This window comes from Suillus subaureus, assembly GCF_016647635.1.
Source record: "Suillus subaureus strain MN1 chromosome Unknown BJ212scaffold_32, whole genome shotgun sequence".
NCBI lineage: Eukaryota > Fungi > Basidiomycota > Agaricomycetes > Boletales > Suillaceae > Suillus > Suillus subaureus.
This window is the reverse complement of record NW_024538588.1, coordinates 318,845-331,493: the sequence shown is the minus strand read 5'-3', so window position 1 is coordinate 331,493 and position 12,649 is coordinate 318,845. Positions and strand designations below refer to the sequence as shown.

The following is a 12,649-nucleotide window of genomic DNA, read 5'->3' as shown; positions in this document are numbered from 1 at the left end:
ATAAGGCCTAGGGAAGGATTCCCTAGGCCAGAATTCTAGACCTTCGGATTTGTCCCCTATGTCTCTGTCCCAAGTCTAGGGATTGCTTCCCTAGGCTGGAGTCTTGCCTTTCCAGCACTTACCCTCTTTCCGGACTTAGGTCCACTTCCTGTCCCTCTGACTCTACCTTAGGGTAGTCTACCTCTGTTTGCTTCTACATTGGACTTCGTCCGATGTAGCCCCTATTCCTTCTGGACCTCCAGACGTCCTGTCCCTCATACCTCTGGGCATCCTGTCCTTTGGACATCCCGCCCTCCGTACCTTTGGACGTTCTGTCCTCCATACCTCCATGTCCTGTCCTCCGGACCCCCGGACATCCTGTCCTCCATACTCTGGACCTCCGGACATCCTGTCCTCCTGTCCTCTGGACCTCCTATCCTTCCATCCTGTTTTCCTGTAGAAGTATTACCATGCAGTGGGAACTCTCCTGCACTCCTCTGGACATTTCCCACGCTCCTCCGGAAGTCCTCCCACACTCTCCACCAGAGTAGCCAGCCTCCAGAAGTCCTCTGGACTTTGTTGGACCATCATCAGACTTCCTCTGAAATGAAGGGCACATACTTGGGTAAGGGGCACAGCATATGAGCTGAGGCCAAGCCCCTCTGAGTCAGTCTCTCTCTCCTTTGAGCATGGTTCTTAACAGGAACTCGTGAAGTTCATGGGGAGTGACATAGACATCGACAGCAATATGTTCAGCCATCAGACTGTCTGTCACCTGAGACCCAGGGTAGTGAATGAGGAGTGAGATTCTGCCATCCAGACAGTCTTGCATACAAAGCTGCAATACATACTACATTGAAAATCATACAGACTGAGTTTGAAAAACAAATGCACCACATCAAAAACATCCTCAAGTGCTGCTTCTACAAACTCCTCGTGTGTTATCATCTTCTGATCCTGTAACATCAAGATCTCATTGAACTTGATAAATGAGGGGTGAAGACCACCGGGGGTCTCTGTGTGATAGTGGGTGCCATCTTGATGTGATTCATGCCTGAGCAAAGCACAAGCTGCAGCATGGCGCTCTGCATTGCTGAAACCTGGCACAAAGGTATCTGAATACAGCGCTGCAACACTGGCAAGTGTAAAACATGGCTTTCTGAGGCTCTCTGGACTTGGCATAGCAGAATCTTCAGCCCCAGCTTGTTGCAGTAGTGGTTTTTTGAGACATTTTGGTGTTGACATGTTGGTAGGTGTTGAAAACGAGGAGAGACACTGGAGGCGAAGAATGAAAGTAGTGTGTAAGATTGAGTAAAGTGAGCCTAGGCACCTGTACATGTGTGTAAGTTCCAGATAAGACAACCAATGATTTCACTAGATAGTGGCAAGTCAAGAGTGATTACTGCTGCTAATCCAGTTATAATAAGGATTAATTGTCTGAAGGAGATCATCAACATTGCCACCAAAATCAAATCACCCTCCCTCACTGTCTACCTCAAGCCTGACATTGCTGAAGAGAGTCTGCTTGCCAAGAACATCAAGCAAGAGCTCACCTATACCTCATTGCATACTGTGACTGCAGCCATGGAGATCTGGTATGACCCAGACCCTCAATTCATGTATGTGCTCAATCTCCAGGCTGGTTATTTCAGCAACACAAGCCAGGCTTGTGCCACTGCATCTAATAAGGATTTTTATTCTGCTTTTTCGTCCTTACATTGCAATTGAACTGTGAAAGCATTTTATTTTAAGAAAGACAGATACAATACAACTAATACATCAAATTTAAACAAGGCTGTCTGTTAATCAACAATCAATGCAAAAAAATCAGCAATGTCTTGTGTAACCTGCAACTGCTCCTCATGCTCCATGGCACCCTCATCAGCAAGCTCTGAGGTGGCGCAAGCTTCTGTTGAGGCAGTAGTTTAGTTGATGTATATATTTCAAAGCAGAAAAATGTACCATCACCTCCAGCCATACTGTGTGAGATAGTGTTAGTAGGCTTGAGTGCTGCTATGATAGCCCCAACCCGCTGGCCAATCCCTCTACTACCTGAAAAACCTGGTTGAAGTGTGATCTGATCCAACCAAAAGGTATGCACAGCATTGACAGCTTCATGTGCTTTCCATTGCCATTGTAGCTCATGCGCTAATGGAGGATCCAAAACTAAAAGTTCAGTAATGACTGTTGTCATCTGGGCGGCTTTGTCATGAATTGCTGTGCGTAGTTGGTGGACCTCCACATTAAGCTGAGTGATCTCCTTGTGAGCATGACATAGCTTGAAATACTTTACTGTTGCTTCACAATGGGCAGGCTTCGTCCAGTCAAGCTCATGAATGTCTGTGCATGAATGGTGGAGTAGATCAAACTCACCTAAGAAGCTATGCTCAGTTATGTCACTGTAAGACAACATAAAATCAAACTCGCCTAAAAAACTGTACTCTGTAATGTCCTTCCAAGACAACTGCAGACACAGAGGATCTAATGCAGCAGCCTGAACATTGTATCGGCTGAGCACATTTCAAATTGCCTCAGAGTGCCACTGCAATGCCTTGCTGATTTGCTGGTGCAGTTTATAGCCTTGAAATCAGTCAGTATCTCCACATGAGTAAGTGAAAGGTCAAATGCACACCCATTCCTGAAAGTGAAAGTTTTGAGAGCTCGAACAAACGCATGACAACCAGCTGTTCTAAATCATCTAAAGCAGTGCAATATTGACACTGAGATGCTTCCTGTTCATATTGATTATAAGTGTCACCCCCAATCTCCCAGTGTTCTTCAATTCCAAGTTGAATCTCCATATGTGCAGTTAAGGCTTCTGTGTTCTGTAGTTTAGCATACCCACTATCAATGCAAATCCTGGCCTGAGACAGAGCAGCCAATATTCAGCTGAGATCACCGGCTGCAATAGTGGTCAGTGCTTGATTTGCAGCTTTGCATGCCAAATCCCACTCAGATCTTTGTGGACATAATGAGAAAAATCAATAGATAATTGTTGGACTTGCCTTCACTTGGCCAATTCATGTAGGACTTGAACATAGCAAATGTGAAGAATTTCTTTCAGAGGTGGTTCCTTCAGGTTGTCAAGATACAACCTTTCTTGGGAGTGAAATTGAATAAAATCTGCATTGGTTAAGCCAAGGGTGTCTTTCAAAATGGATAGTTCAGCTGTAAGGGTCTTGATTGATGTTAGCACTTCCCAATAGTGGTTTCACAAAAAAGTGCCTTAAAAATGATTGAATTAGTTAAGTTTGAGGGACAAGTGAAATCATACTTAATGTAGCATATTTGTCATCGTCCCAGAATGCAAAATGTTCTTCAATGGTCTGGTGTTGGTGGAATGCAGATGTGTGCCTTGTGCTTTGTACAAGTTCATTTGAAGACGCAAACACATGCTTGCACCCCTCGCCCTCTGTATGGCCAGTGCCATCAATATACATTGGGTGCCAGTCCAATTGGTAGCATTGGTTATGAGCATGCCCATGAAAAGCACCTACCATCATCTGTAAATTGAGGCTGATGGCACAGGGTCCCAAACTGCTATTTGCCAGAGTCTTGGCAAAAGCACACCCAATATCATAAGCACAACCTCCATTTTCACCTAAGATGGACATCAAATGATCAAGAAGAGCCAATGGGTATTTTGCCCTGAGTTTTGTGAATTTTGTACATGGTGAAAAAATAATGCACTAACAGTTCTCCGCTTCGAACCATATCACAGGCAAGAAGCACAAAATGGTGCCAACATGCTGCAATGAAAATCCCTGACTCATCAAAAACAGCAAACATTTTTTTATGTTGCTCAGGGCCCGCATTTTGCCATCTCTCAGTGCATCTGAATTCTGATCCTTGCGTTTCAGACCCAACATCTTCCCAGTCATCTTGTCAGTGATGACTTGAAGTTGCAGGCTATGAATCTCATTTCAGTGCTTGTACATACAAAGATAGATTGACGTATCATGTGTGTTCGAACTTCATTCTGGAATTTGTTGACAGCCACCTGGTCAACCCAATAATCTGAACAAGGCTGCTGTGAATCCTCTTGTGGTTGCAGGCCATATGTCGATGACGCCCAATGTTTGAGGCTGTTATTTCCATCTACAGTCACCAGCCAATCAAAAGGAAGGGGAGGCTCGCCTTCAAGTTTGTAGACACAACACAGACATGAATTGAGAAGCCACCAGTTGGGAGTATTTTGGCCAAGAGCATCATTGAGGCGAGTCTTCACGTGATGTAGTATCTCGAGATACACATCATATGCTGCAGAGAATTGAGTGTTGAGATAAGCGTGATAAGGAATCTATGAACAGTCAGATGGACAACAATAAAATATTTCAAGGTGCACATTGTGTAGATGGCACAATGTTTTACATTGTGTAGATGGCACAATGTTTTACATTGTGCTTGGATGCTAAACCAAGGACATGTCCGATGCAATTGGTGGTATGCAGTGAGTGTGTGCAATGAGATAGTGACCATCGGATACAGTGGGGAACAACTGAGATAGCCATAGAAAATTAGTGTTTCATTTGGATATATGTGGGATGGTTGTGATTGCAATGGTGTTCTCCAGCGACCTGCAGATATTATCACCAAAGCAAAGTAAACAAAGTAAGCACGCACCAAACAGATCAACAAGTTCAATATCAGCAAGTGACATGCAATGGTTTACATCAGGAATTATGAAACTGTCAGGGATGCTTGGCATGCCATCACCCTGGTTGCAATCCCGATAGTCTAGATACACATCAACCAGGCGGCTGAGTTGAGTGTTCCAGTGCCCAGTCTGAACCTCAATACAATCATGACGAGTGCACAGGTCTACATAACGACTGAATTAACTTACTATGAGTCAGATTCAAAGGTGAAGGTTGTGGGTACATACCAACCAGATAGTGACATAACTTGCTCTGATAGGCCATCAAAGGCCTTGAATTCTCCACCCTCATAACTGAGGTCCAGTCCTTCTTCACCTGGGGGTGCCATGTATGGTGTTGTATCAGCATTGACCCCAATGTCTGACATCATATTTTTAACCACATTTCAGTCAGCCAATATCATTTCTGTGATTCATGTGAGTGTCATATCCTGTATGCCAGACATAGATCCCATCATATTCCCACGCTTTCCAGACCTATTTCCAGACCCCATATCTGACTCATTCCTGGATCCCCTATCCTGTCCACCCTATGCACATTCCGTCCAGCAAGACATCTGGACTTTACCTCCTCTCAGATTCCGTACTACATCCACCACCTCACATATCTCAGTCCTGTTTCCATCCTGCCTTCCAGATCCCCAGATCTTGGTTCTCAGTTATCTCTGTTTCTGTCTTGCTGATTGATCCTTGTACTAGTTTCATCTCTGAGTTCATTTACTTATGTTTCATCTTGCTTACTAATGTGTTTCCACATGTTTGTACATAGCCTTACTCTGTTGCTTACTGATCCTCTCAGATATCCTCTAGTATATAACCCCTGTACAATTCCTGTGGAGTCCTCAGTCTAAATATCACCTTAGACTTGCCCAATCTTCTTCCAGACTTCAGTCCATCTGAGTTTGTCCTTTTCCATAAGGCCTAGGGATGGATTCCCTAGGCCGGAATTCTGGACCTTCAGATTTGTCCCCTATGTCTCTGTCCCAAGTCTAGGGATTGCTTCCCTAGGCTGGAGTCTTGTCTTTCTGGCACTTACTCTCTTTCTGGACTTTGGTCCACTTCCTGTCTCTCTGACTCTACCTAAGGGTAGTCTACCTCTGTTTGCTTCTACATTGGACGAAGTCTGATGTAGCCCCTATTCCTTCCAGACCTCCAGACATTCTGTCCTGTGCACCTCCAGGTATCCTGTCCTTCAGATGTCCTGTCCTCCTAACTCTCAGACATCCTGTCCTTCAGATGTCCTGTCCTCCTAACTCTCAGACATCCTGTCCTCCAGACCTCTGGACCTTCAGTCCTCCTGTCCTCCATATTTCTGGACCTCTGGACCTCTGGACCTTCAGTCCTCCTGTCCTCCATACTTCTGGACCTCCTATCTTTACATCCTGTTTCCTGTAGAAGTATTACCTTGTAGTAGGAACTTTCCTGAGCACTTCCTGCATTCCTCTGGAACTCTCCCACACTCCTCCAGAAGTCCTCTGGACTTTGTTGGACCATCATCAGACTTCCTCTGAAATGAAAGGCACATACTTGGGTAAGGGGCACAGTGTACAAGCTGAGGCCAAGCCTCTCTGAGTCAGTCTCTCTCTCCTTTGAGCATAGTTCTTAACACCAGATTTATCTCATGTTTCCTACCTGGATGTCCATTGTCCACCCTAGTCAAAACCCAGAAACTTCAGACAACTGTTTAGCCCCCAGAAATTAAGGGCACATACTCAGGAAAGGGGCACAGTGTACAAGCTGAGGCCAAGCCCTTGTGATTCAACCCCCCTTGAGCACGTGACCTTAACAGAATCCCTTATTATAGCCCTCAAACTTGCTATTGCATCATAACAATACAGTTACAAGAATATATTGATGTCATTTGTAGCAGAAGCTGTACTATTTGGTTGTGAACTGGATGGTAATTCTACTCAAATCCTTGATACAGCACTCACACTCACATCCCCTCCAAAGTATCATCAAAAAAGTTCCAGGTGTGAAAGTAGCTGCCTTCATGTGTACTGACATTACCCAAACCAAAACAAAAGGCACCATCCTCAAAAACACAGATGAAATGCTCAGTTTCACATGCAGCAAGGAACAACAACTTGAAAGGGCATGTTCTCCATCCCATTACCTGCTACATCTACTAGCCATCACTCAATGAACAGATCTTCAAAGAAATTGCTGATTCAGGCATCAGAGTCATCATCATAGGCTTATCCATTGGTGACCTTGTCCTACACTACCTTAATCACTTCAACATCACCATTCTCAAAATCCTTTCCAAATTTGACCCCCACCATGTAGCTCATGTCATCAATGTCACACCTTTCACCTGCATTGGCACACTCACCCAAGCCAGCTATGTTGACATCTTCAAGATGACAGAGATCAGTGGAGACTGTGTCACTGTCCTCTGGCAGCTCACTCCCAATGAGGATGGGCATCAGAGCCATGTAGTGGGAGTGGGCAACACCTAGTCAATTTGAAACTTTACCCATGATTTGTATGGTAGCATATAGATTAGTAAGCTAGTTGCTTACAACATTACTACATCACATGACTGCTCCTTTATATCACCACTCAATGTCATTTTCGTACAGACTCAGGTCTTTTACCTACCATCATCTATCCCTTTTGTAGCATGCTTGGAAATCCATGGTTTTGTCCTGTTAATCATCACCTGATTTGTCTAGTGTTTTCTGCCATTACCCTGGTGAGTTTCCACTTTTTTTAAAAACTTATGTACTTCACTAGAATAAATTCTCAAACCACTGGGCTACCTGCCTACTTTCCAAACAATCAAACTGCCTTCTAAATGAAGGAACCCAACTGTCAAACAGTCTCTGATCACATGTTCATGTGTGAGACACCAACTGCCATCTGTATCTCTTGAACTACCCTCACTACCTTCACTGACCTCAAACAGCACCTCACCAGTTCCCAATACCAGTGTTAAACCATGCTATTAAGAACCATTTTACTCAAGGGAGAGAGAGACTGACTCAGAGGGGCTTGGCCTCAGCTTGCATGCTGTGCCCCTTATCCAAGTATGTGCCCTTCATTTCAGAGGAAGTCTAATGATGGTCTAACGAAGTCTGGAGGACTTCTGGAGGAGCACAGGAGAGTTCCAGAGGAATGCAGGAAGTGCTCAGGAGAGTTCCCACTGCAAAGTAATACTTCTACAGGAAACAGGATGGAAGGATAGGAGGTCCAAAGGTCTGGAGGACAGGAGGACAGGAGGACAGAGGACAGAAGGACAGGATGTCCAGAGGTACAAAGGACAGGATATTGGAGGACAGAAGAACAGGATGTCCGAAGGTACAGAGGGCAGGAGGATAGGATGTCTGAGGGTTAGGAGGACAGGATGTCTGAAAGTATGGAGGGCAGGAGGATAGGACATCCAAGGGTTAGGAGAACAGGATGTCTAAAGGTACAGAGGGTGGGATATCCAAAGGACAGGACACCTGGAGGTCTGGAAGGAATAGGGGCTACATCAGACTCTGTCTGATGTAGAAACAAACAGAGGTAGACTACCCTAAGGTAGAGTCGGAGAGACAGGGATTGGACCTAAGTCCAGAAAGAGGGTAAGTGCTAGAAAGGCAAAGCTCCAGCCTAGGGAATCAATCCCTAGGCCTGATTGATAGGACAGACTTAGGTGGACCAAAGTCCAAGAGAGGACTGGGTGAGTAGAGCAAAATCTAAGATAATATTCAACCTGAGGAAACTACAGGAGTATCTACAGGGGTTATATACTGGACAATATCTGAGGGGATCAGTAAGCCAAGGAGCAAGGCTATGTATGAGCATGTGGAAATACATTAGTAAGTAAGACAGAACATAAGTAAATGAACTCAGAGATGAAGACTCATACAAGGATCAATAAGCAAGACAGAACAAGAGGTAACTGAAAGCTGGAAAGGCAGAGATGTCTAAATGGGGATAGGTGCAGGATATCGGACAGAGGGTGGGAATACATCCGGAGATCTGAGGATCCAGAAGATGAGGTAGATACAGGACTGGGATATGAGGAGGTGGATATAGTCCGGAATCCAAGACAAGGTGAAGTCTGGATGTCTTGCTAGATGGAGTGTGCATAGGGTGGATGGAATAGGGTGGTATGAATCAGGCTAGCAGTGAGGATCTGGAGGTCTGGAGCTCAGGGGTAAATCCAGAGCAGAGTTGATCCTACTGAGGTGTGGGGTACACAGCAGAAGGGGATCTGGGAATGAGTCAGATATGGGGTCCAGACATAGGTTTGGAAGGCATGGGAATATTATGGAATGTGGTTCCAGATTGTGGAATATGACACATGTTATAATTCTTCATCAGACTCTGAAACAGATACTCTGCATATAATCCACTATCCATCTTGAACTATGACCAAGTACACAGTAGTAGAACAGTCTGCCCCTAATAAGCTGCCAAAGCTTCTAGTGGGAGAACTGACCCCTGAAGCTGCCTGCAATTGGGACAACACATGCTTGACCTACTTCATGCACAAAGAAACAGAAGAAAAGAACCAGGTGAAAACAATAGTGTTTGGCATGATGGACCCACACCTGCACACCTGGTACTTGACTCAAAGGGCAACCTTAGATGCAGGGACTATATGTATGACTGCACTGAAGAGTGCATGGCTAGAGACCCACTGGGACTCCAAGAAGGTTTTTGGCTTGTAACAGGGTACTTGTAGCTTCTACAAATGGGCCTTGGAACTACAGAATCTCAACACATTGCTATATGGCAATACTGCTCACCTGTCAGATGAGCAACTGCATAATCAGCTCAAGGCAAACATGTGCAATGAACTCATTACTCCTGTGCTCAGAGTCAAGCTTGCAATGACTCTGATGCTAAAGAAGTGGATCTATCATATCCTGTATGCCAGACCTAGATCCCATAATATTCACACACCTTCCAGGCCTATTTCTGGACCCCACCTCCAACTCATTCCCAGATCCCCTTCCACCATGTGCTCCATATCTAAGCAGGATTAGCTCTGCTATGGAATTACCCCTGAGCTCCAGACCTCTGGATGTTCACTACCCTTATCCTGTCCACCCTATGCACATTCTGTCCAGCAAGACATCTGGACTTTACCTCCTCTTAGATTCCAGACTACATCCACCACCTCACACATCTCAGTCCTGTTTCTGCCTTGCCTTCCAGATCTCCAGATCTCTAGACCTCCAGATATTAACTGTTACTATCTCTGGACCTATTCCCACCCTCCAGCTGAGATCCTGCACCTATCCCCATTAAGGCATCTCCACCTTTCCAGTTCTCAGTTATCTCTGTTTCTGTCTTGCTGATTGATCCTTGTACTAGTTTTATCTCCAAGTTCATTTACTTATGTTCTGTCTCACTTACTAATGTGTTTCCACATGCTTATACATAGCCTTACTCCTTTGCTTACTGATCCTCTTGGATATCCTCTAGTATATGACCCCTGTACAACTCCAGTAGAGTCCTTAGTTAGAATATCATCTTAGTTCCTGTTCTATCCGGACTTTGGTCCACCTAAGTTCTGTCCTATCCATCAGGCCTAGGGATTGATTCCCTAGGCCAGAGTCTTGCCTTTCTAGCACTTACCCTCTCTCTGGACTTAGGTCCAATTCCTGTCTCTCCCACTCTACCTTAGGGTAGTCTACCTCTGTTTGTTTCTATATCAGACTTCACCTGATGTAGCCCCTATTCCTTCCAGACCTCTGGACATCCAGTCCTCCAGTCCTCCTGTCCTCCAGACCTCCTATCCTTCCATCCTGTTTCCCATAGAGATATTACCTGTCATATCTGCATATCTGGATCTCAGATCCAATCCTTATCTCATCTCAGATCCAATCCACATCTTATCTTCAATCCTATCCACATCTTATCTCCCTCCAACATCTCATCATCCATCCTGTCCACTCATCCAGTCCAGTCCACAATTCATCCAAATCCACAACCAGTGCTTGTCTCCTTTTGGTAATCCCCTAACTCCAGTATATTGGCTATCTGTATATCTGTCCTGCTCCCTGACCCATTACCTATGTTTGACTTCCGTTTCATGATTTGTGATCTGTTTCTACTTACCAATAGACTATCCATATGCTTTGTACATAGCCTCAGACCCTGCTGATTGATCATTCTGTTAGATACCTATAGTATATAACCTCCTGTAAATCTCTGTAACACTTCAGTTCAAATATTAACTTAGTTCTGCTCATTCCTGTCCTCTGGACCTGAGTACCACTACTCTTGTCACTCTCTGAGACTTAGGATTGATTCCTATAGTCTATCCATATCTGCCTCTGTCTACAACAGTCCAATACCGTTAGTTTCTAGTCTGGACTTGTCTGGATTAGCCCTACAATACTTATCCCCCATCCAGAAGTCATCCAGATTCACTATGCTACCTGTCTGACCCTCCGGACACATTAATCTTGCCCTTTTGAAATAAGGGGCATTACTTGGGTAAGAGGCACAGCACATGAGCTGAGGCTGAAGCCCTTAGGATCTGTTAGCCTTTGAGTATGACCTTAACAGGAGTCACTCTCTATTGCAGTTAATATTGATCCATTTTGGAAGTACATCTGTAAGAGGCCATCTTGGGATATCATTATTAATAATAATTAAATTAACCAACTAACCAACCAAACACCCTAAACCATTTTCATAACCATATTGTAGGGTTAGGGTCTAAAGCATGAAGTTATCAGTCTATGAAACCTACTATTGACTATCAACCTACTGCCAATCTTGTGTATTTTGACAATAAACATGAGCTCTACACACCAGTGAAAATGCATGTCAGAAAGCACCTGCATGACATCATTGCACTTGTGATGAGTATGGAGAGATATTGGAAAGGATCCCTCTATAGCATGATTACATTCAGTGGTGACATTGGTGAATAAGATGAAACTGAACAACAAAAGAAGCAGATGGAGCATGAGGCCATCAGGGAGCATATCTCAATTACCATGCATAGGATCATTGAGCTAGCTCAGGTGCACAAGCTTGAGGTGATGGATGTAATAGAGGAGTGCATGGAATTAGAGGATCCTGTTAAGGTCATGTGCTCAAGGGGGGTTAAATCACAGGGTTTGGCCTCAGCTTGTATGCTGTGCCCCTTTCCTGAGTATGTGCCCTTAATTTCTGGGGGCTGAACAGTCATCTGGAGTTTCCAGGTTTTGACTAGGGTAGACAATAGACATCCAGGTATGAAACATGAGATAAATCTGGCAGACATCTGGATGTTGATTGGACAAGCAGATAAGGCTAATCCAGATGAAGTCCAGACTAGAAACTAACAGAGGATAGACTACCCTAAGGTAGAGCCAGAGATATAGTCTAGGATACAATCCTAAGACTCGGATGATATGATGATGAGAGAACTAACTCAAGTCCAGAGGACCCAGGAATGAGCAGGAACTAAGATGATATTCAAACTGAAGTATTTCTAAGAGTTACAGGAGGTTCATATACTGTAGGTATCATATAGGAATCAGTAAGCAAACACAAAGGCTATGTACGAAGCATATGCAAAGTCTATTAGTAAGTAGGACAGATCACTAATAATGAATACCAGAAATGAAATGTATGTAACTGATCAGTAATCAGAAGGGAAACATAGTTAACTGGAGTCCAGAGACAGGGGAAGTCTAAATAGGGTTGGGTGCTGATATAAGGTTTGGATTCTGGAAGGGAGATGAAGATAGATCAGATCATTAGAGATCCAGATCTTGGATCTGGATATCCAGAGAAGCGGATTTAGAGTTAGGAGTCTAGAATGGCATATGACACATCAGCTAAGTGTGGGCGATGCAGCATGGTATGTAGAGATAGTGGTTATGATTACCTAATATATGTTTGGGGCAAATTCTGAATGTTTTGTTCATTCATTCCTCTGCTTCCAAATTCAAACATTATCCATAGTCAGTAAAGTGTTGAATTCAGCTTCATAACTGTATTAACTATGTGCTTTTCTGGATCAAAACCTGATGTGGATGCAGATCTTATGCCCACAAATGAATATGCCTTGAT

At 44.2% G+C, this 12,649-nt stretch overlaps 5 protein-coding genes across 5 annotated transcripts; 2 read left to right on the top strand and 3 right to left on the bottom strand.

Moving 5' to 3' along the window:
• Window positions 1–2,080: 2,080 nt before the first annotated feature.
• BJ212DRAFT_1245459 (uncharacterized protein) lies at window positions 2,081–2,389 on the bottom strand (the record flags this gene model as incomplete). Its single annotated transcript, XM_041329651.1, has 1 exon — window positions 2,081–2,389. A coding segment is annotated over one exon (309 nt), but the record flags the coding sequence as incomplete, so codon positions are not given.
• A 181-nt stretch (window positions 2,390–2,570) lies between these two features.
• Window positions 2,571–3,479, bottom strand: BJ212DRAFT_1448663 (uncharacterized protein; the record flags this gene model as incomplete). Its single annotated transcript, XM_041338573.1, has 4 exons — window positions 2,571–2,797; window positions 2,879–2,937; window positions 2,991–3,174; window positions 3,254–3,479. 4 exons carry the CDS (start codon window positions 3,477–3,479, stop codon window positions 2,571–2,573), a joined length of 696 nt encoding a protein of 231 aa, XP_041189525.1.
• Window positions 3,480–3,530: 51 nt separating this feature from the next.
• BJ212DRAFT_1205925 (uncharacterized protein) lies at window positions 3,531–4,648 on the bottom strand (the record flags this gene model as incomplete). The annotated part of the gene is made up of 5 exons (XM_041329157.1): window positions 3,531–3,627; window positions 3,674–3,860; window positions 3,916–4,279; window positions 4,351–4,556; window positions 4,603–4,648. Coding segments are annotated over 5 exons (900 nt in total), but the record flags the coding sequence as incomplete, so codon positions are not given.
• Window positions 4,649–6,490: 1,842 nt separating this feature from the next.
• On the top strand, window positions 6,491–7,098 carry BJ212DRAFT_1302359 (uncharacterized protein; the record flags this gene model as incomplete). Its single annotated transcript, XM_041333252.1, has 3 exons — window positions 6,491–6,536; window positions 6,590–6,609; window positions 6,787–7,098. 3 exons carry the CDS (start codon window positions 6,491–6,493, stop codon window positions 7,096–7,098), a joined length of 378 nt encoding a protein of 125 aa, XP_041189523.1.
• Window positions 7,099–8,997: 1,899 nt separating this feature from the next.
• BJ212DRAFT_1302358 (uncharacterized protein) lies at window positions 8,998–9,300 on the top strand (the record flags this gene model as incomplete). Its single annotated transcript, XM_041333251.1, has 1 exon — window positions 8,998–9,300. One exon carries the CDS (start codon window positions 8,998–9,000, stop codon window positions 9,298–9,300), a length of 303 nt encoding a protein of 100 aa, XP_041189522.1.
• Window positions 9,301–12,649: the final 3,349 nt, after the last annotated feature.